This window comes from Emydura macquarii, unplaced genomic scaffold (genome assembly GCF_026122565.2).
Source record: "Emydura macquarii macquarii isolate MOO-44397 ecotype Brisbane River unplaced genomic scaffold, CSIRO-AGI_Emac_v2 contig_3692, whole genome shotgun sequence".
NCBI lineage: Eukaryota > Metazoa > Chordata > Testudines > Chelidae > Emydura > Emydura macquarii.
In genome coordinates, this window is record NW_027133829.1 from 1206909 (window position 1) to 1231371 (window position 24463).

The window sequence follows — 24463 nt, forward strand, 5'->3', positions numbered from 1 at the left end:
CCGAGGGAGGCGGTGGCCCCTCCGGTCTCTGTCTGCTCTAGCACTGGTTTCTCCTGGATAATACTGATTCCACTTCAGAGTCCAAGGAGAATCTTTTGCTGCATGGAGATCATGGCAGCGCAGTGCTGGACAGTGCCAGGGACTTGCAATCAGCACCAGTTTGCCCCTTGATAGCACGGGGGCATTCTTCAGTGCTGGGGCTTGCGTGCACTCTCTCCTAGAGTCGACTAGCGGGGCTGTCTCCTGAATCAGTTCCTTCACTGCCTCGGAGGTTTTGGTAGAGGATGGAAGCTGTAAATCAGAGGTGTCAAACTCACTGATGGTGGCAGGCCACGTTTTCATAAACTGCACTTCAGCAGGACCATGCCCTAGGAGCAGTACCCTCCGCTGAAAATCTCGCTGGCAATGCCGGGCCACATTCTAATAATCCTTTTTTCCAGTGGGCCATGCCCTCCGCCGAGAAATCTTACTGCTGCCTCGTCAGAGACTGGGTTTTGTGGAGGAAGGTATTGCCGCTTTAAGACTCTCTTAAAGTGGCAATGCCATACGCAGAGAAATGTCTTAAAGTGGCACTTTAGGTGGCAGCACGACTCACTTAAACTGGCGGAACATGGGCCAGATATCTTCCTTGTCGGAGATGCCACTGGCGCCAAACTCGACAAACCTATTCTCGGGAATGGAGTCAACGGTGCCGCACCTTGAAGGTCACAGCTCAAGTGGCCTGACACAGGTCTCACTCTACCCACTTCCTTTCCCGACGATCTTGAAGTCGGTGAATGCCCTCTCTCTGATCTCCTTCTTATGTGGCACCGGGGAATGAGAACGGTACCACTGAGTCCCCCGTGCCATGGTCTTCAGTGCCGGGGTGCTGTGTCGGTGCCACGACTCCTTAATAAAACCACCTCTGCAAATGGATTAGCGCCTGAAGCACATCAGTTAATTCGCATTAGTGTGAGTGTGGACGCAATGGGACTTAATTAGAATTAACTGGCCTCCAGATTGTATCAGTTTCAGTACCCTCCCCCAAAGCAGCCCCGGGAAGATTTAAATCTTCCATTTCCTGTGGTGAATGGGTTTAAAATCCAAACTGCGATCATCCCCCCACACACACAACAAGCCCTTTGCAGTTCATCTCTTTAAGGATTTGAAAGATTTCACCACCCACCTCCCTCCCCGTGTGGTGAATGTGTTTTAACTGCCCAGCAAGCCCTTTGCATTTTGTCCCTTTAAGATTTGTCCCGTTGAAAGTTTAGCCCTTTAAAGTTTGTCCCTTTGAAAGATTTCACCACCCACCCCCTCCCCGCATGGTGAATGCATTTTAAATGCCAGCAGAGAGGAAATTCTTTGCTACTTTGTTTCAGTGGCCAATCATGGAAATTGATACTTTCTTAAGAGTTTATTCACAGTGCTACATGTGGATACATTATATCATGCTTTCCATCAGTGAAATGGAATCATTTGTATCACTGTATTAATATACTAACTGATGCAGTTGTTACTTATCTTATATTCTACAGACAGCTGTAGAATCAAAATCAAAGGCAAGCAATATACAGGCGGTGGTAGGGAGAGCCTAAAAGGCAAACAGCATACAGGTGGGGGGGGGGGGTTCGTTTGGTGAAGGGAAAAATCAAAGGCAAGCAATATACAGGGGGTGGGGGGGGAGCATAAAAGGCAAACAGCATACAGTTCTAAAGTAATCCAGGATAAGCTGCGATGTATTTGTCACGGTCAAAATGAGAGCATAGTTCAGCTGGCTCCATGTGCCTGCAGCAATGCTGATCGGGGGAGTAAAAAAACAGCATGAAAATCCTTTTCCTGTTTGTTTGGGGGTGGGGGAAGAGGGTGGGGGAAGCAGCGCTGCATCCTGGGATGACGACACTCATCACAACAGCCTCCGTGGTTAGTTGCACTGTGGGATAGCTTCCCACATTGCACTGCTTTCTAATTCGAATTAAGACTGGCCAGTATGGACGCAAGAAACCAGCACAAACACTGTAGTGTGGACAGTCTGCAGCGCTTTCTATAAATCGCTTTCTGTAATTCGAATTAGTGCTGCAGTGTAGACATAGCCGTGGTGTTTGCAGAATCAGGGCTATAAAGTAGAAAGACAGACTGCTAGATACTACAATAGTGTCACTAAATATATTTGTTTTATCAATAAATATAATTCTGTACCCATTGGACCATGACTATAGAATTCTAAACATATGTAATCACTTTCCTTTCCATGAGACGATTCTCTGAATTATTTTATATATATTCCTACAGGACTTTGAGGAAAAAGCTTCCCAACAGTTATGAGGCACTGACAAACTATATATCATAACCCTTTAGTCCATCAGTGTTTGCTCTGGCCTACAAGTTACCTATAGCAGCCTAGATATTATGGTAATTGGCATCCTATAAATATCTAACTCCAAGATGATCCAATTATAATTATTCACACTTCCTAATGATAGCATTAGAGCCATCAAGCCCTTCTATGATTTCTGCTGTTAACAAGTCTGATGTCTTCTCCAGGATCCTTTTGAACTTTGATATCTCAAAGGCCAGGTGGTTAAATACTAACCCAGTCATACTTTTACTTTTCAGTCACAATGCTTTCCATTCAGGTAGACAAAGAAAAGACCTTTGGTAACCGAGATTGCCTCCACACCAATGTCCCTCAATAGATGGCTGCAGTGGTCTATCTATAATGGGTTTAATGGATATCCTTCATGTCTTATAAGCAGTACAATGTCTTTGTTACATAAGTCACAAATTCTATTATTTTCCTTTTACTATATCAAGCAATATTCCCCTCCTTTGTTGACCAGTCCTCCACTTCCATCAAAAAAAAACCTTGGTTGATATCACAAACCTATTAGAAAGTCACTCTCTCTAGGATGGCACTCATATCAGCATTAATGCTCCAGTGCAACATCAGCATTGAGCACAACACAGGAGAGGAATTTAAAATCATGATTGTCTTACTCAAAGACAAAAATGTTTATTATGTTGTATTCCCATTTGGCAATTTATTCCGTCATCAATGTATATTTCCCATTAATATTAATGAGAGACAGCAAACTACCAAAAGCAAATTAAAACCTCCAGTGCTACTTTTTCCTCACACTAACATTTTTATACTACTACTAAAGAATTATTTAAAAAAATACTTACCTAAATACAGCTATTAAAGGTGCATATACTGAATCTCCATCATAAACATACATATGGTCCCAACTGCATTCTGTGGCAAAATGATTAAATCTTAATCTTAATATTGCATTAGGACTGAAAGAAGAAGAAAACAATAAGAGAATATTACAGTAATATATTGTTTAGCAAAAGCATAGCCTCATAATACAATTATATAATAAAAATAACTTGTAGAGTATAATAAAATTACCTTCATACATTTATACCATCATAATATTACATTATTAAACACAAGTCTTCTTTTCAAGTGCTAATCATAACACATGGAGATAAAAGTTTGTATAAAACCAGATTTAAAACCCACCAATTATTTAATTTTTATTCTTAAAATATTTTAAAAGTCATGCTTACAATTCATGCTAATAATTATTAAATTTATTATTAATTAAATTTATTATAATTATTATTATAATTATTAAAATTAGCTATGGATATCCTCAAAGTTTTTAAAAGGGGCACTGTCATTGTTTAAACCCCAAAATTCAGGCTTGCATTAAAAGTTTTAGAAAACCTGATACTAATAAAAATAATTAGTTCATTGTATATTAAAATGTCAACACTACAGGGTTTTTGATGGACTACTAACTATACTGCACCTTCCAATATAAAACACAGGAATGTGTGGTGACTTCAATGGGAACACAATGCAGCATTTGGAATTTCAACAGGACTTATAAGAGTAAGTGTGACAATCTCTATCTTGGTCAATGCACCAGAGATAAAACCAGAAACCTCCAGAGCTAAATGCTCACCTTGCTAGCCGGCATGCAGCTCTGATGATACCAGAAGCAACTGAGACATCCCCTGGAGTGGGTAGAGGTCTCAACAAACAGCAGCTAAGTCAAAGCTAAAAGTGCTCACCCTCACAGACTCAAACTTTAAGATCAGATGGGACCAATGAGATCATCTAGTCTGACCTCCTGCACAACGCAGGCCACAGAACCTCACCCATTCCTGTAATAAACTTCTAACCTATGACTGAGTTATTGGAGTCCTCAAATCATGGTTTAAAGACATCAAGATACAGAGAATCCATCAGCAGCTGACCCGGACTACAGAGGAAGGCAAAAAACCCTTGGGGCCTTTGCCAATCTGCCCAGGGTGAAAATTCCTTCCCAACGCCAAATATGGCAATCAGCTAAACCTTGAGCCTGTGGGCAAGACACACCAGCAAGACACCCAAGAAAAAATTCTCTGTAGTAACTCAGAACCCACCCCAATCGTCCCATCACAGGCCACTGGCATATTTACCACTAGTAGTCAAAGATCAGTTAATTGCCAAATTAGGCTGTTCCATCATACCAGCCCCTCCATAAATTTAATAAGCTCAGTTTTGAAGCCAGCTAGGTTTTTTGCTCCCACTGCTTCCCTTGAAAGGCTATTCCAGAACTTCACTCCTCCGAGGGTTAGAAACCTATGTCTAATTTCAAGTCTAGACTTCCTGATAGCCAGTTTTTATATCCATCAGGTCCTTGTGTGCACATTGGCGGTGAACTCAAATAATTCCTCTCCCATCCCATGATCCGCAGTATGTGCGTATGGGAGAAGAAGAGGGTACTGCTTCTTTTACCTCTCTCCATCTATTCACCCTCTTTCCCCCTGCTGCAGGCTGGGGCAGGGGAGTGAGCTATCTCACACTGCATCTGGGCACTGGAACCTGTTCCACCCTCACCTGCAGCCATTGGACAGGGGTGTTATGATGAGTCAGATGATTGGCTCTCACCTCCCAAGAGGCTACTGCTTGCATCTGAGACAAATTGCTGTTTGAGCTCTCCATTTCAGTCCCTCTTATATAGAATGCTCTGTTTTCTATGATGCCAGGGGCTGGGCGGATCACTAATCTTTTGTTTGGGGTCTGGAAGGGGAGTTTTCCCATATGGCAAAACTGGCAAACTGCTGTATGTGTTATTTCACCTTTCACGTGGCATCCCAAAGTTCTGTTTTGGGGGTCTAAACTGCATTTGCCACACATTTGGCAGGTTCCACTGAAGATGGTGGGTTAATAAAGAGTCTGATGGGAGGTCTATGTAACCCAATGGGAAGCTTGAGCATTGGACTTGAGCATGACATTGCATAATGAAAGGGTAGGCCTCCATGTCTCCTACAGTATGTGGTTCCCCATATGTTATCTCTCCTTCCTCCTGCATGAAGGAAGGGAATGGGTTGGAACTCTGGCTTCCAGACCAGGTACACGGGCAGGCCTGAGATTTTAGAGGGTGCATTGCCCTCACACGGATCCTCGGGTTTTTATGGACCATGGGGCCATTGGTGCCTTGTTGAACTCTACACTGGCCCAACTCTGTTAGGTAGTTGGATGGAGACAGGGTTCCTTTTTAACAGTTTAAATAAAGTTGAGATCTCCATATTTAACCGCACTATAGTGTACGTCTCACTGTTTGTCTGCTCAAAGCACAGTTCTACAGAGCTTGAATTAAAGAACCACCCTTTACAAACAAGAGCTGTAATAAATCCATATCCTCTGTGAATGATGATTCATAACAGACAGTGACCAGTGGATAACAAGAACTAGGCACAATAGTGTTTGTAAATCAGCCTAAGGGGGGTGAGGGAGGACCAAATGTAGAACGAAAAAAAGCTATCTAACTTACTTTAAGACTCTCTCAAAATAATGATAACAGCACCTAAGTCTAAGTCAAAACAAAGCACATGAAAACATACAAAACCACCACACACCTTGCCTCATAGATAAAGGCTTTTTTTTTTTTAAATAAAAAATAAAAACAAATATTTACAAAAATAATACTTGTTACAGGATTGAAACTCTCAAATAAAACATAGCTTTGCACAGGAATAATTGTGACCCCTAAACTGTTCTAAATACATGCAGTGTTTGTACATATTTTGCTGATAACTGACATTCGTGCATTGGCCCATACTTGGAACCTTGTTGCAATGCTGGCAGACCAGATGCCAGCTCATGCCAGAATCCCAGGCCACTTGTGTCTGAGTATAGATCAAAGTGATTGCTAAATGTAAAAGAGCGTATTTGGTATCATGAAAACAATTGCGATGTTATTTGCATTGTTTTCACTTCTCTGTGTCCGGTGACAATGCAATAGGAAACATTTACACTGTGCTGTAACTAAATAACCCATCAAATGAAAAAGAAGCCTTGTGGAATGCAAACAAAGAACTTTAACAGAGAAGAGCTAATTTCAAAGCAGCTCGTCATTGTGTGTGATGATTGGAGGTCAAAGACTCAAAATGCATTCCTCACTCTCTGTCATCAAAGGAAAAACCCTTGTGGCTTGTGACTCTGTCAGCTTGTTTTCTGTGAGAAGAAGCTATAAATATTGATTTAAGGAAAGATTTTGGATCTCTGAACTGTTTGGACTCACACAGGAAAGTGTATCAAATGCAAAGCAGAGCTCCCCAGGGACAATCTGGGTACCCTAAGAAGATTTTTGGGAAACTGGCAGTTTATTACATCACTGTCAACATTTGGAATTACCAACTGTGACTCACCCGTGCATATATTTTACCTGCTTTCATCTCTCAATAACTCACTTCTTTGTCTTAACTTATAAACCTTTAGTTAGTTTACTATAGAATTGGCTACTAGCACTGTCTTTGTTATAAGAGCTAGAGTACCAACTGATCTGGGATAAGTGACTGCTCTCTTGGTCATGAGCCACTCCAGACAGCACGACACTTGCGAGATGCAAAAAAGTTCAGACTCCATGACATAGCTAATAAAACTTTAATCCTGAATTTTAACGCTCTAGTGGTATATTGCTGAGACAGTACTATGTAAAAACTTTCATATGGAAGCAAGGTGTGCTATATTGTTCAGTGATTAAGTTATGTGAGCAAATGCTGGGGATTACTGAGATTTCAACCCAGGACTCATCAGAGGCTACTAAACCACATATGAAATACCTTTATTAACATAACTGTTAAAAGGAATGAATCCACTTTATACTAAGGCTATGTTTTCTAAGAGATCCTCATAGTACTATACATGTTCAAAATATTAGGGGTTTATATTATATATATATATATATATATATATATATATATATATATATATATAAAGACTGCTTAGAGAGATCCTGCTGTTTCTTTATTCTTCAGAGTAACTCAATCAAGCTATTCATCTTAAACTGCTTAACACCTGCTGGGCATATTTCCTGCTAAATGGCACTAGTTTGGCCTTTGGATGTGTTCTGTACTTGAAGAGAACAACAATATGCTAAATGACAGGGTTCTGTGACTATATACTGGGCACACAGAATTGCATTAATCATACAGGCAATAGAAATTTGTTATAGGGTTTTCAAAAATGTGCAGTGTTGGCCTAACTTTTGTTATTGGCTTCAGCGGGAACAAAGTTAGCACAACTCTGACCACTTTTAAAAATCCCACCCTAGCTTTTTTAATTAAATAGTTATAACCATTAAAAAGTTTAAATTAAGAAATGTACCTGGATACTAGGCATAAACAGAACATATACATTGAATTAGCTCTCTGAACCACTGAAGTAAACACCCATCATACATCAGACCGTTTGATCTACTTAAAATATATACTTACTATCCTTCAATTAACCATGTACATTTCGTTTTATATTTATAATTTATGGGTCCGTCAGTTAAATATCCAGAGGGTTCTGTTAACCTAAAAGAGAAAAAAAATGATAACATAATAAATCTTTGACATTTCTTGAATCACAGTAGCATAAAAGTATCACCAATTACAGATTTTGGTTGGATGGGGTGACAGTAGGAAACTTATCTTGGAGAGAAAGGGGGGTTGTTTGTTTAATAATCTCAGGCTTCGGATCCTACATCTTTTGTTTCAGTTTATTATTAAAGTAGGAAAGCAGATAGCACTATATCACCACCAGTTTACGTCCTTTTCCCCAAATATTAGTAGAAGCTACTTTAACTTTCACCTTCTTCTAGCTCTATAGTGTGCAAACATTACACACAACTTAGATTGCCCTTCCGACAGGGTCTAGCAGAATGTAAAGAAAGGTCTAATTTGTGTCACACTGCCTCTGAATTTAGCCCATAGAATAAATCATTGCAGAAGATTGTCATAGTTCCATTGAAATAAATAGAGCTTTGATAATTTACACCAACTCTGACTCACTCTGTTTATCACAGGGGAGGGAGGGAGAGAAAAACAGAAAGAAAGTCAAAATTCAGGGTGCCAGTGGGCAACTAAATACAATACATAAACATTTGACAAGTGATGATTAATTAAAAGATGAGAAGAACACATATATATACACACACACACACACACACTAATTACTCTTGCTATTATGCTTCTATCCTTATCTTACATGCCATTGAACCAGAACAAGGTGCCACTTGCAACTCCTTTACAAAGACGTAGAGTGGGTATATAGGTAGATCCGAGAAAGTCTCAAGCTGGTTACAAAATGGGAGGGGGGAAGCAAACTAAATTTTCTCACCAGCACTGTAAATGTAACTTACAGTAACTTAAATGTAACTTTAACCATCATGTCCGCATTTATCTTTGTATGTACTTGTTCACAAAGCCCTGGCTGCACTTTTACTGAAAATGAAACATTTAAACTTGAATTGACCTCAAGAACTGAACTCCTAACTGCCCTTCTACCAACCCTACCCCTGAGACCTATTATTCTAAATTTCAGGCCATAAACACCTGGAAGTGCAACTGAGATCAGAGCTACAGAATCCATGTAATATAAAGAAGAGTGCTGCTGCTAGGGAGGTATCTTTGAGGATCCTTATCTATGAAATTCACTTCCTGGGTCTGCCCAGTCTGAAATTTGTTAATCTTTAAGACACACTGCAAAGCCCATCTGTCCTCCCCAGATTTTTGGAGGGAATTAAGAAGGCGGTTAGTGATGGTGTGATTTTTCATGCTTTTCTGCCTACTGTTGGTAAGGTGGAACTGATGTATCTATAATAATACTTTAATTCTGAAAGATTTTCAAAGACACATAGGAGGTGCTGATAGGTGCTTTTATCTTTTCTCCTCATAAATGTAGAGAAAGACAGAAAACCACTGAATCACTGAAAAAGGGGAGCAATATGGGCGGCAGAGTGGGGAAAAATAAGCACGTCTCAGTTCTTACCTCTGCAGCAAGAATTCACGCTGCCCCAGAAACCAACTATTAAGCACTGTAACCGAATCCCATTGCAAGGACTCGCTGTGAGTACTATGGTACACCAATCCTCTAGATCATTGTTTTCTCAATCTTTTTGATACCATGGACCGGCTTGCTGCCTTCCTGAACTGCCCTAAATCAATGGTTCTCAACCAGCGGTATGAATACCCCTATGCAGAGGTCTTCCAGAGAGCACATCAATTCATCTAGATATTTGCCTACTTTTACAACAGCCTACATAAAAAGCACTAGCAAAGTCGGTACAAACTAAAATTTCATACAATGGACTTGTTTATACTGCATTATATACTATACACTGAAATGTAAGTTCAATATTTATATTCCAATCCATTTATTTTATAATTATATGATAAAAATAAGAAAGCACACCATTTTTAAGTAATAAAAAACACTTGGATTTTTATGTCTGATTTTGTAAGCAAGTCACTTTTAAGCTAGGAGCGCTGGTGGCATAGGGCCTGAGGAGAGAGTCCATATAGCCTGACAGTCCTGCTGTGAGAGTGCCAATGCCTGAGATGATGGGGCATCTAGGATTCCCAGGTTTGTGGATCTTGGGTAGCAGAGAGAATAACCCTGGTCGGGGCTCAGGGGGTGTGTCTGTGTAAATTTGTTCCTGTGTTTCTTTAGGGAGTTTCTTAAGTAGATGTCGTAGTTTCTTTTGGTATTCCTCAGTGGGATCGGACAGTAGTGGCTTCTAGAATGTGATGTTGGAGAGTTTTTTGGCAGCCTCCTGTTCGTATTCCGATCTATTCATGATAACGGCACCTCCTTTGTCTGCCTCTTTGATTATGATGTCAAAGTTATTATCGAGGCTGTGGATGGTGTTGCATTCTGCATGGCTGAGGTTATGGGTAAGTGGTGTTGCTTGTCGACAATCTCAGCTTGTGCACGTCGGCAGAAACATTCTATGTAAAAGTCTAGTCTGTTGTTTCGACCATCAGGAGGAGTCCATGCAGAATTATTTTTCTTGTAGCATTGGTAGGAAGGAATCTGTGGGTTAGTGTGTTGTTCAGTGGCATGGTGGAAATATTCCTTGAGTCAGAGACAGCAAAAGTAGGATTCCAGGTCACCGCACTGTTTTTCTAGCGCTAAAAGAAATAAATATTGTGCTTTCCCTAGGCATGATTGCTTTACAAGCAAAAGATAAACCAATGATTCCTAATTCAACCCATAAAGGTAGTCTAATTCAGGAATGTGAAGGAAGGGCTCCTTAGATCTAGTGCCAGGGATACTCACTCCTCCAAGCCACTCCTCTTCTCAGAGGCAATCAGGCACTGACCAGCAGAGCCCCCAGACAGAGTTCAATCCTTTTGTCAATCTTATTTGAATCTGCACTCAAACACCTATTGCAGGCCACATCCAAGCATCTACCCGTCTCATCCACCACTGGCGCCATTGCCAATAACAGGCTGCTTCCCAGCCAAGCTATCAGCCTTTCAGGGTGTCTACATTGCAATGTAAGCCTAGGGTTAGTGGGACTCAAGTCAGCTGAATAGACTTAGTGAACCCTGGACACTTATTTTTAACTCGTTGTTAAGAATTTTCTAACCCAGGCTCAAAGTTGCAGCTCTGGCATCCACACTGCAGCATGGTGCATGTTACATGTAGCCCAATCTATAGATTATGTATTAATTATATTGATTACTTAAGAATTAAATTATCACTCTGAAGTTTCACAGGTTCTCCTCCAAGTATGGACCCAGAGTTTGCTACTGATACTGTTCCAAAATGTGCTCTGGGACTGGTTTCAGCAACACAGTAACTTCATGGCGGCCCTCACTTGGTGCTGGCTCTCATGTCATGATGCACCAATTGACTCCGTGCCAGGTGCAGTGCCCAGCACCCAGTCAAACTCCTCATAAAATGGGCAAAATGTCAGCAAGTTGCCCAAACTGCAGTGCTGGTACTTGCTCTCGAGCTGCTTAATCTGCTCCCTGCACTGGTCACTGGCCAGGTAAATTTGCAAAGCTACCAGATTCTTTGTTATCTGCTGGTATGTGTGGCCATTCCTGGTATTTTTACTGAAGTCCACAGTTTTGCTGGCCTCACACCAGAGTTTCACCAAAATTTGACTGTGCTCCCATGCCCTTGAAAGCAGTGCACTTTGCAGAAGCCTTGTTCTGGTCAGTCTCTGTTGCAAACACAGAAAGCTCTCTGATGGTGTGTTTGCAGCTTTTTGGTTAGAAGACAATGGAAGGGTTAATGTTGACTCACTGAGCTGCTGCTGTACACCAAGGACAAGGGCTTCCATTTTCAATTAAGTTGACTGGAAATTCTTAGGAAAGAGAGAGGACAAAGGAAATTGGCCTATGGGATACTTCTGGCAGACTCCTAGGACCCCGGTCAAGCGTAGCTGCATCTACACTGCAAAACAGTAGGGTCAAACTGGGTCACGACTTGACCTGGACTTGGAGCCTCCACCCCCGCAGACTCCTACGAACACAGGTCTGAGCCCAAGTCTGAAAGATTTCTGTGTAGACGGAAGAGGGTTTTGGGCTCAAGCCTGAGTCTGAGCCCAGGCTTACATTGCAGTGTACGTATACCCTCAGTCCCAGGTTCCTCTGCCTGGTCTTCTCTCCACAGTCAACTCCCAGACTGCTTCTACTGTTCCAGCTCCTATACAGCCTCTGGCTCCCTCTAGTGTCTGCTTCCAGGACAGGAAAGAGAAATACTCTTTACTAGCTGGATGTTGCACTGGGGGGTTAATATAGTGAACAGTAAGGAGCCAACAGGTTGATTACAGTACTCTCTTCCTGAGAAAGAGCCCAAATAATCTGGACACGACAGGCCAAACCCACTGTTGGTGAAGCCCTACTCACTGTCTGAAGGGGACTGAAGAAAACAAGCTACCAACATGCTGGCATGTCAGTTGGAAAGGCAAGGGATGGAAACAGCAGAGTGCTAAAAGCACTACGTCTTCTGAAAGTGGAACCAGTATTTGGAAGAATTGGATTATTTTTAAAAAGGAACATAAAACCTCCAGATGTCAAAAAAATGGGCATTATATAAATATGTAAATAAATAAACATACATAGACTGTATACTGTGTATACGATAATGCATATTTAACTTTTTGATTTAAAGCTAGATTTCCATTAACATAATTTTGCATCATAGATGAAAGCCATTATATATCAAAGAACAATCGTTTAGAAAATTAAATCCATAACTCTACATAGTATTCAGCTGTTCTGATAATTAGTGCTAAAAACTGTTTCATTATTGCATTTTACAGAATGGGCCCAAACCTGCTACAAAATGGGGTCAATGGAAGTTTTACCATTAACTTCATGGCAGCCAGCACGGACCCAATATGTACTGCTACCCAATATGTACTGGTACTCTCTACCTGTAGCAAGACTTAATTCATAAATCTACTCACTCTCAAAATTACAAAGTATGATAGCTCTCTGTCAATAGTCAGGCGTAAATCTATCATGTAACCATGGAATGTTACTGAGATTAATATTTCAAAAAGAAAATTGCCTGTCTTGGTATCTCTTCTGTAATCAATAGGTACTGACACGTCTTTATTCATTAATCTGAGACAAAGATTTTAATCAACTGATGTTTCAAAAAGCCTGGAATGGACATTATAATAGGTTCCTGACCAGTTACACTAAAAATGAAATGTACTGAACCTCGCACAGAAAAGGAGAATTCTAATTAGGTCAAAAATTCAGCTTCTGAAAAAGCTATTTAAAAAAAAAAAAAAAAAAAAGACTAGTACAAAAATCCCTTTTTTAAATTTCAAAAGAGAAACAGTTCTTAAAAACAAACAAAACCCCAAAACAAATATTTCTCTGAAACCTCTGACACCAAAATGTTACAGCACCCTGCAATTGCATTAGACCCTGAAAGTGACTAGAAACTATGAAAAAAATGTAACTGAATACTTCATTTTCTTTATCCAATTTGAGTGCAATGCAAAAGATAAATGAGCAGCAGATGCGGTGACAACAAATTAGATTATTAAAACTGCAATATTTCAAAAAAATCTAAGATTCTATATGAAAGGAAATTTGTTTTCAAATATACTATTTTTCATTTCCCCTTAATCAATTGTGATCACAGGTCTAATACACATATTACTTATAAATACTGTTAAGGTACTCCTTCTAAGAGGGTTTTCTCATGAGTGATATAGACACAAATGCTTTAGTAATAAGATATTTAATCAAAAAGAAAAGTAGCATCTTCAACACCGAATGAGCTGTGTATTTACAAAAATATTTCCATATCTTGTCCATATTCTAATACAAACCTTGAGCAGAAACATATTATACTCTTAAATCTAGAAATAGCCTTAATACAGAAAAGTGGCACTGACATACAAGATGGAAACTTCTATTGGTTGTTTTCAGATTCATTAAGAAACATGTCTGATTTTCTGCAAAGGTCACGTTACTTTTGTGCTTCAGAGTTACTTTTTGATCCTGAGATCAGACTGAATTAACAGTGAGATTGGCCTGAGTAAGTGACTGGCATATCTATAATAGGCTAGATGTTCTCAATAAAACCTTAATTAAGTTGTAACCAGACATCAAGTAGGATCAAGTTGTATAACACAAGAAAAGATTTAACTTAGACTGATGGTATGGAGTCTTTGTAGCCATTCTTTGGATGGAGTGCAAAGATTAACAGATTTCAGCTAAGTAAGAACTAAACTGGTGTCTTTTCATATGAAAATATTAATACAGAGGTATAACAGTCCTATAACTCTAAACTTTAGCCCCAGATAAACATACTGTATACCAGAAAGCGTTAAGTATACGTGAAAATTCTTGCATGATTACTTTTAGCTATTTTACCCACCAGCTACATATTTGTTCAGTTGTTTGGTCAGTGGTGGAACTGAAGTGGACATATAACTTACCCATCTTGTCTCTCTAATATAACACGGGCACTACAGAAGTTAATTGCTCTCTGCTTGGGTGAACCTTGGCCTGTGCAAATCCCATTACAGGATAGGATGTGTGCTCTTTCACCACCTTTAAAACATTAACTTTCTGGAAATAAAAGGGAGTATTATATCAAATTCCAATCCAAGTAATTAAATGCTACTACTACTACTACTGTTATATAATTCATCTACAGATGATATAATTCATTCATAGATGGATGCTAGGTTTACTTATACAGCAGGCTGCAATAAAATTATTTTTACTATAAATACTGTAAAATATCAGTGACTCATTTACACGCAAGGCCAATGTTTTCCTGGTAGCTTTAGAAATTTAATGTAGGTAACATATAAGTGTTGTTTCTCTTACATCCAGATCTTTGGCACTGGTAAATTGCAAATAATTTCCTGTTCTACACAAAAGTTGATTATTTTTTTATAAACAATTTCCTGGAAAAGAGGGATAACCATTGATGAAGCCACTACACTTCACTGCAGAGGGGGGGAAAAAAAAACAAAAAAACCACTGATATTGCTTTGTAATAATGTCAGTGGGAATGATACACTGAGAACTTACCTGCATCTTTTTCCTTCCAAAATAATATCAAATCCAATGGATGCTACCCACTGATCAGAGCAAGCTTTCTGCTTCTGCTTTCTAGAAGGTATGCACAACTTTGAAAATAAATGTTTACCTATTGTCATTTTACATTACAAGTCAGTATTCATATTTTCCAAGAGAAAAGCTCATTTCTATGTCTGACAATAAAAGTGATCAGCCAACTTCTGAGAAAAGGCAAAGTGTTGTATAACTAATTAAAGCCATTCAGATATAATCACTGATGCATCAATCAACCACAGAGCTAATCTATAATTACCTACACAGGAAAAAGATATCTGAAACTAGAGGGCTCTTTAATCTAGCAGACAAAAGCAAAACAAGATGCAATGGCTGGCAGCTGAAAGTCAGCAAAGTTCAAACTGAAAATAAAATGCAAGCTTGTAACAGTGAGAGTAATTAACCACTGGAATAGATTACCAAATGTTCTGGATTAATTCTCCATCACTTGGACTCTTTACATCAAGACTGGATGTCTTTCCAAAAAGTACGCTGTAGTTCAATTATAAATTATGTGGCTAGATTCAAGAATAACCAGGTGACGTCTATCACCTGTATTACAAAGGAGATCAGGGTAGATGATGACAATGGTTTTAATATCTATAAGTCTATGAAAATCGCCCTATCATCCTATCCCCTGTGGGACAGAATAATATGGCCAAATTTTTCAGAATATTCCATTAATTTGAAGCTGTGCTGTCCTCAAGACATGCCACTGACAGAGTGTGATCTCAAAGGACGAGCACATCTGAAAGACCTAATAGAAGCCATAGAGAATAGAGTGGAACAGTAAAATTTCACATCAACACCTCTCATCTACCATTGCACGCTACCTTCCACCTTAGGTACGAAATGATATGTCCCTACACAATGTAATTTTTCAATGAGTAAGACACTTCATATTTTATCAAATGGATCACAAGGTTTCTAGTTCACAAAGGTGCAATTATCTGGAGAGGTAGATGTTTTCAGTTTTCTCTCATAATTTCCTTGTTTTTATGGGTTTCAATGCATGATTCTACTACTGTGGTTTGAAGTAAAATTTACTTTCTAAATGAGTTTATGCAGCAGTGACCATGAGATGGTCGAGTTCAGGATCCTGACAAAAGGAAGAAAAGAGAACAGCAGGATATGGACCATGGACTTCAGAAAAGCGAACTTTGACTCCCTCAGGGAGCTGATGGGCAGGATCCCTTGGGAGGCTAATATGAGGGGGAAAGGAATCCAAGAGAGCTGGCTGCATTTCAAAGAAACCTTATTGAAGGCACAGGAACAAACCATCCCAATGTGCAGAAAGAATAGCAAATATGGCAGACGACTAGCATGGTTTAAAAAAGAAATCTTTGGTGAGCTTAAACACAAAAAGGGAGCTTACAAGAAGTGGAAGCTTGGACAGATGACTAGGGAGGAGTATAAAATATTTCTTGAGCATGCAGGGGCGTAATCAGGAAGACCAAAACACAATTGGAGTTGCAGCTAGCAAGGGACATGAAGGGTTTCTACAGGTATGTTACCAACAAGAGGAAGATTAGGGAAAGTGTGGGCCCCTTACAGAATGGGGGAGGCAACCTAGTGACGGAGGATGTGGAGAAAGCTGAGGTACTCAATGCCTTTTTTGCCTCTGTCTTCACAGACAAGGTCAGCTCCCAGAATACAGCACTGGGCGGCACAGAATGGGAAGGAGGTGAACATCCTGCAGTGCTGAAGGAACAGGTTCAAGACTATTTAGAAAGATTGGACATACACAAGTCCATGGGGCCAGATGCAATGCACCCAAGGGTGCTGAGGGAGTTGGCTGATGTGATTTCAGAGCCATTGGCTATTGTCTTTGAAAGCTCGTGGCAACTGGGGGAGGTCCCTGATGATGGTAAAAAAGCAAATATAGTGCCCATCTTCAAGAAAGGGAGGAAAGAGGATCCAGGGAACTACAGACTGGCCAGCCTCGCCTCAATCCCTGGAAAAATCATGGAGCAGGTCCTCAAGGAATCCATTTTAAGGCACTTGGAAGAGAGGAAGGTGATCAGGAACAGTCAACATGGATTCACAAGGGAAAGTCATACCTGACCAACCTGATTGCTTTCTATGATGAGGTGACTGGCTCTGTGGATGTAGGGAAGGCGGTGGATGTGATATACCTTGACTTTAGCAAAGCTTTTGATACGGTCTCTCACAGTATTCTTATCAGCAAGTTAAAGAAGTATGGGTTGGATGAATGGACTATAAAATGGACAGAGAACTGGCTAAAGCATAGAGCTCAACGAGTAGTGATCAATGGCTCCATGTCTAGCTGGCAGCCAGTCACAAGTGGAATGCCTCAGGGGTCAGTCCTGGGGCCGGTTTTGTTCAACATCTTTATTAATGATCTGGAGGATAGGGTAGATTGCACCCTCAGCAAGTTTGCAGATGACACTAAGCTGGGGGGAGTGATAGATACCCTGGAAGATAGGGATAGGATACAGAAGGACCTAAACAAACTAGAGGATTGGGCCAAAAGAAATCTGATGAGGTTCAACAAGGACAAGTGCAGAGTCCTGCACTTAGGACGGAAGAATCTTATGCACAGCTACAGACTGGGGACCGACGAGCTAGGCAGCAGTTCTGCAGAAAAGGACCTGGGGGAAACAGTGGATAAGAAGCTGGATCTGAGTCAGCAATGTGCCCTGGTTGCCAAGAAAGCTAATAGCATACTGGCTGCATTAGTAGGAGCATTGCCAGCAGATCGCGGGAAGTGATTATTCCCCTCTATTCGGCATTGGTGAGGCCACATTTGGAGTATTGTGTCCAGTTTCGGGCCCCCCACTACAAAAAGGATGTGGAGAAGTTAGTGTCCATGGGAAGGCAACAAAAATGATTAGGGGACTGGAGCACAAGACTTATGAGGAGAGGCTGAGGGAACTAGGCTTGTTTAGTCTGCAGAAGAGAAGAATGAGGGGAGATTTGATAGCAGCCTTTAACTGCCTGAAAGGGGGTTCCAGGGAGGATGGAGCTAGGCTGTACTCAGTGGTGGCAGATGACAGAACAAGGAGCAACGGTCTCAAATTGCAGTGGGGGAGATCTAGGTTGGACATTAGAAAAAAGTTTTTCACTAGGAGGATGGTGAAGCACGGGAATGGGTTACCTACAGAGACAGTGGAATCTCCATCTTTAGAGGTTTTTAAGCTGCAGCTTGACAAAACCCTCGCTGAGATTATTTAGCTGAGGTTAGTCCTGCTTTGAGCAGGGGGTTGGACTAGATGACCTCCTGAGCTCCCTTCCAACTCTATGATTCTATGTTTTGGCCTCTTAATTTGCTATCTTTCTAATGTATACTAAGTTAATTACCCATTTAGAGAGAGAAATTTTAGTCAAGAATAACTGCTGCTGTTCTATACTGAATTTATCCATAACTTTTGTACAGACCTGTCTAATTTCAACAACATATTGAAATGACACGATCTTGCTGTGTATGCTGTCTTTCTCTTCTATAGCTTCCCAGGGTATTAGCTCTTTGGAGTCTATATTTGACCATGACAGCCAGGCTTTTACTTAATTAACTGGGGACAGAACCAGTCTGACAATTTTTTACTTATAGGGAAAGAAGCCAAATCTAAGCTCTAGCCACATACAAGTCTACAGAAGTCATTCACCAATCTGTCAATTCCACTCAAAAAGGGTCACTTTTTATACCATAAATGAAAGTCAAGAGATACACAAATCCAATATTGTCTCTGTCCCTCAGGAGGGAAGACAATTCCTTTTTCATAATGTCTTTTAAACAAGCATACATTTTCTTAGCCTATCAGACAAAAGTAGTATCACCCTTCCTACTGTGACTGATTGTGTGCCTCTCTCCAGAGACTGATTCCATGATATTTTCATGTAACATCAAGTCATATCTTCAGAAAAAAATAAAAAGCACTGTGCTCACTTGGTAAGATGGTGGCTGGGGCTCTGAAAAGATCATTCCATATCTCTGCAGCTCAGACATTTATTGCCATTCATGCATGGTGGAATGATTTAACTCACCGAGTGGAAAAGCCAACTTTTCCATTTGTACTTCTGTTAGTTATTAAAGAAAAAGTACATTCCTATTGGTTGATACAACATTAAAACACACTGATTTACAAATAAATACAGCCTTTACACTAGATTTGGTACATCTCTTTGCTACCTAGGAGGGTACAACACTAACTATATACATTTATTCAAGCAATTACATATCTTAATATTTTCAGATTTTTATTAATTAATTGTACATTTTCAGTATGTTAGAAAACGATGAATAATATATGGCTTATTTACTAGATAATTAACCTTTTGGCTAACAATTTGTGTCAAGCTGCATTAGGACAGTAACTGGAATTTAACACACAAAACAGCATATAAAATTAATTTTATTGACCAAAACAAGTCCTTAATATACTACATGACCTACTGTGCCATATTTATAAAACTTGATTTCAAAAGTTAAATGTTTTTCTCCTGATTCTTTAACGCTATGTGCCTGAGTCCAGAAGTGTCTCCTAGCAGTGTCCATTTACCTGCATGTGCATAGTGCTTCTCCTCGTGCTCCCAGGTGAGGATAAAAAAAAAGAGTGTGGGCTGATGACCCTCCAGTTCCCCCTTTTACCATTGTGTAATGTAGTCCAAAGCAGAGGGGAAGGAGAGTGGGTAGTGGAATACAGATAGGGATCATACATTTTGAAGAAACTGCAGTTACAGGTAAGTAACCTCCTCTTCTTCTTCGAGTGATGGTCCCTGTGTGTATTCCACATGACTTGAGAGCATGAACCAGTGTCGAAGTTCATGCAAGGACATAAATGGAATAGCCATCTACAGTACAGCATGGTCAACGGTCACATCCGCTGCATGCCATAAATGTGTGGACACAGTGCCATGTTGCAGCCTGGCAGATGTCCTGCCACGGCACATCCGCTAGTGAGGCGAAGAGGTGGCATAGGCTCATGTAAATTCGCTGTCACTCCCCTGGGAAGGGGCAGGTCAGAGTGTTTGTAGCATTCCAGGATGCACCCTGAAACCCATTTTGAGATACTTTGGGACTGGCCTGTCCTTTTGACCTTTCTGTGATAGTGACGAAGAACCTTGACGACCTTGAAAGAGATTACTCCTGTGTAAGTAGAAAGCCACGGCACATTGAACGTTGACAGTGTGCCAGGCCCTGTCAGTGGGGGAGGCATGTGGCTTTGGATGGAACACAGGCAAGTGGATGGATTGATTGAGGTGGAATTCAGACACCACCTTAGGAAGGAATTTGAGATGCAGTCTTAAGGAGACCTTGTCCTTGTGAAATATCATGGTGGGGGGAGGGGAGTCTGCCACATAGAATCATAGAATATTAGAGTTGGAAGGGACCTCAGGAGGTCATCTAGTCCAACCCCCTGCTCAAAGCAGGACTGGCAGCAAGCTCGCTGACTCATCTGGCTGAGGTGAAGAATGCCACTTCCGAAGAGAGATGGGTCAGAGAGCATGTTGCCATGGGTTCAAAGGGTGGTCTCGTGTGGGCACAGAGAATGAGGTTCAGGTCCCATAGGGGTGTGGGCTTCACAATGGTGGAAAAGTATTGAGCAAGACTTTTATGAACTGCACAGTCATAGGTGTGTAAAGATGGAGATGCCCTCTATTGGTGGGAGGAAGGCACTAAAAGCCATCAGGTGTTCTCGGACAGCATTGAGAGACAAGCCCAATATTTTGAGGGTGAAGAGGTAGTCCAGGATGACTGGAATGGTCACCACATCCATCGTGTGGTGACAGCGAATGGCCCATTCTAGGAAGCGTCTTCACTTAGCACGATAGCAGATTCTAGTGGACTCTCTCCTGTTTTGAGTGAGGATTTGCCAAACTCCAAGGTGGAGCATGCACGGTCTGCATTCAATGCCCATCCAAATAGCAGGCTATGAGATGAAGGGGGTCCCACTTAGAGTGTCGGAGTCTGCCTTGATCTTGTGGTAGGAGATCCAGGAGTATGTGGAGTCGGACGGGTGGTCAGGTGGAAAGCCTAAGGAGGCTGGTGAACCAGTACTGCCAGGGCCAGTAGGGTACTATCCCAGATAATCTTGCAAAGAACCTGCAGCAGAAGGGGAATGTATAGCGGAAGTCAGACATTCAGGAGAGGAGGAGAGTGTTGCCTCAAGAATGCTTGCCTAGAGCCCCTGTGGAGCAATAGAAAAGGAGTTTCCAATTGACTTGAGAGGCAAAGAAGTCCCAAAAAGGGATACCCCACTGAGTGAAGAGGCCATTCAGGGTTGAATCGTGGAGTTCCCATTTGTGATCTAGGTACAGGATTCTGCTGAGCATGTCGGCCAGGGAATTCTAGGCACCCAGAGGATACGCAGCCTAAAGTGTCACCTGATGCACCAGTTCCAGAGCCAAACAGACTTGGCCTAGAGGAAAGGAGACCTGGCTGTCCCCTGCTTGTTCATGTATACCACAGCAGTGATGTTGTTGGAGACAAGCTGAACATGACAGGACTCTATGAGTGGTAGAAAGGCCTTGCAGGCAAGACGGACTACCCTGAGTTCTAATATGTTGATGTGTAGTTTGCCTTCCCAGAACATCCACACACTCCATGCTGTGTGATGGTCTAAGTGGGCACTCTACCCAATGAGGGAGGCATCTATTATGATGGTGTTTTGTGGTGTGGGAGTGTTGAAGAGGGTGCCAAACACGATCATGGCTGGATCAGACCACTAGATGAGGCGGCCAACATGGGCACCGGGACAATGACCCGGAAGTCGATACAGCCCCTGCTGGGTTTGAAGGTGAAGAGAAGCCAAGCCTGTAGGCAGCACAGATGGAGCTGTGCATGTGGCGTCAAGTGAGGGCAGGCTGCCATATGCCCCAGGAGGGAGAGACACTGGCAGACAATGATGCAGGGCCTATGGTGAACGTGAGCAACAAGGGCACTCACTGCTGAAAAACAGTCTGCTGGCCAGAAGGCCTGTTCCATGATCAAGTCCAGCCTTACCCCTATGAAGTTTATTGTCTATATGGGTGTCAAAACGGACTTGTCTTTGTTGACGCAGATACCCACGGATGTGAGGAAGCTGCAAAGACAGAGGATCACAGAGAGAGCTTCCTGCCGAGATCACGCCACAAGAAGCGACTCATCCAGGTAGAGGAATACCGAGTGGCCTAACCACTGCATCTGAGCTGCTAACACTGTAAAGACCTTTTTGAATCCCCTTGGCACTGTCACAATGCGAAATGGGAGGACTTGAAATTGGTAGTGTTGTTGTCCCATCCTGAAATGGAGAAGCTTTGTATGTGATGGGTGGACATCCAACATGGAAGTAAGTATCTTTCATGAGGAGAGCCGTGAACCACGCTCCCTGGTGGAGGCAAGGGACAATCAACGCCAGTGTAACCAGACAGAACTTGGATTTCCTGATTAATATATTTAGCATTTAGCAAAGATCAGGAACAAGGTGTTGTCCACTGTCCTTCGGGATGAGGAAGTATGGTGAGTAAAAATCTCTCCTCCTGTATTAGGGAGGGACGCACTCTTACACCCTCGTTGGAAAAGAAGTTGGTGGGAAGGATCCCCTGGGTGGTCAGGGGGAGGACGATGAGATGGGAAATGAGAGGAATCACAGAGTCTCTGTGGTGGATGATCTCCAGTACCCAACTGTCTGTGATGATCTTGCCCCATTGTGGGCAAACAGAGCAAGACAGCCTCCAAAGGTGACTTGTAGTGCATTGAAGGAGGTTCACAAGTCTCAAATTGTGCATCAAAATTAACTCTTGGCCTGTAGTTGGGAGAGGATAGAGGTGGTAGTAGTGGCAGAGACAGAGAGTCAAGGTCTCTGAGACCGCTGTCACTTTTGTGCGGGCTCCTGTGGGTGCTGGTAGTACACCAGGTAGGATGCATGCAGCCACAGGCAAAAGGGTCGCCTCTGGTGCTTGCACCTGGGGCCTGGAGATGTCGTGGGAACGCAGTGTGGACCTTGAATCCTTGAGACAGTGCAGGGACTCGTCTTTCTTCTCATTGAAGAGGTCTGTCTCATCTAAAGGGAGATCCTCAATTGTATTTTGGAACTCCCTGGGGAAGCCAGAGGTTGGAGACACAAGCCCCTGTGCATGACCATCCAGGTGGCTAACGATCAAGAAGCAGTATCAGCCATGTCCACTGCAGCCTGGAGGGCTACCTTGGTTCTCAGCTGGTCATTGAACTCCGCTAGCCTGTCACAGGTGTTAAAATCATACTTAGCCAGCAGAGCCTGGTAGTTCACAATACAGAACTGAAGTCCCACAGATGAAAACATCTTCCTGTCCAGTAGGTCCAGTCTCTTGTCTGCCTTAATCGGGTGGGGTGGACTTTTCCAGCTGCTGTTGCATCTGTTCAGCAGCTGCCTGAATGACCAGGAAGTTGGGAGCAGGGTGGGTCAGTAAAAAGTTGGCCCCCTTAGCCGGCAAAAAGAACCATCTCTCGTCTCACTTAGGTGTGGGCGCATACAAGGCTGGTATGTGCCACACGGCACGGTTTGGTTCCAGGAAGGCCTTATTGATCAGGAGCGCCCTCTGGAAGGTCCTTGGGTTGGAGAATGTCCAGAAGATGGTGTAGTGGGTCCTGGACTTCCTCCAATGGAAACTGCAGATCTGCAGCCATCCTCTGTAGCTGGTCCTGATATCGCCAGTGATCATCCAGCTGAGAGAGCAGGAGGGGAGTGATTGCCTCAATCAGTGACAAGGATGTGCCAGTCGGTACTGGCTTGATGTCCTCTTCAAACACCAAGTGTGCAGATGGGTGTTTGGGAGATGGCTTTCAGCACCTATGGTACAGATCCCAGGGCCCCAGTAGAGCCAGAAAGAGGGGTCCACTGGTTGGAGTGGGCCCCAAGGGAAGCAGTACCAGGTCTCCCTGAGTGGTTCATAGGCCAGAAGATAGAGAGGTGTGAGTTGCATGTCCGGGTTCATGCATGGCAGCAGGGATGGTGACGGTGGCGGTGCCATATCAGAGAAATCCTCAGACTCAGAGGACAGTTCCATCATCGATGGGACCGTCATTACCAGGACTGCAGTGTGGTGCATGAGGAACAGTTTTCTTCTGCAGGAAGAGCAAGGGTTCATCTTCCCATGTGGGAATGTCCCAGCTGAGTGTAGGGCCTGAGAGAAGAGGAGACTGTGGGTAGGAGAAGATCACCCCCTCCACTTGAGGAATGTCTCCATGGAGCCAGGAGTCTGTGGGGCACACAGCAAGACTCCAGAGGGATCTGGTGGAGTCTGCAGGGTCGGCCTGTCTGGTAGGCAAGGCAGTACAGTCAGAGCAGGCAGTGTCATGAGCACAGGTTGAGCGATCCAAAGGCTCCAATATCGTGGTCACAATCAATACTGACAGATCCCACTTGCATTTGACTTTGTCATCCAACTGGGAGGTCTTCAGTGCTGGTCTCGCAGCATCCACACACAACGTCTCGCCCAACCAGGAGCGGTTCAGAGAGGGAACTGCTTATGAGCAGTCTTCTATGGAGACCTGCTCTTGAGCCCATGAGAGTGCTTCTTGCTCTCATGATAGGACTGGTCTTTGGTATTGTCCGTTGTGCACCATAAGTGGTGTTTGGAGGGATGCTTGCAGTCAGTAGTGGCTGCTGTT

At 42.4% G+C, this 24463-nt stretch overlaps 1 protein-coding gene across 5 annotated transcripts in view; it reads right to left on the reverse strand.

Moving 5' to 3' along the window:
* The window catches only part of ATRNL1 (attractin like 1), a 944263-nt gene that overhangs the window by 832884 nt on the left and 86916 nt on the right, over window positions 1–24463 (reverse strand). For all 5 annotated transcript variants that reach the window (XM_067537030.1, XM_067537032.1, XM_067537033.1 and 2 more), the window contains exons 2-3: window positions 7759–7842; window positions 3166–3279 (exon numbers count right to left, since the gene is read on the reverse strand). In XM_067537030.1, coding sequence (XP_067393131.1) covers window positions 3166–3279; window positions 7759–7842 — 198 coding nt within the window. The remainder of the gene's footprint in view (window positions 1–3165; window positions 3280–7758; window positions 7843–24463) is intronic.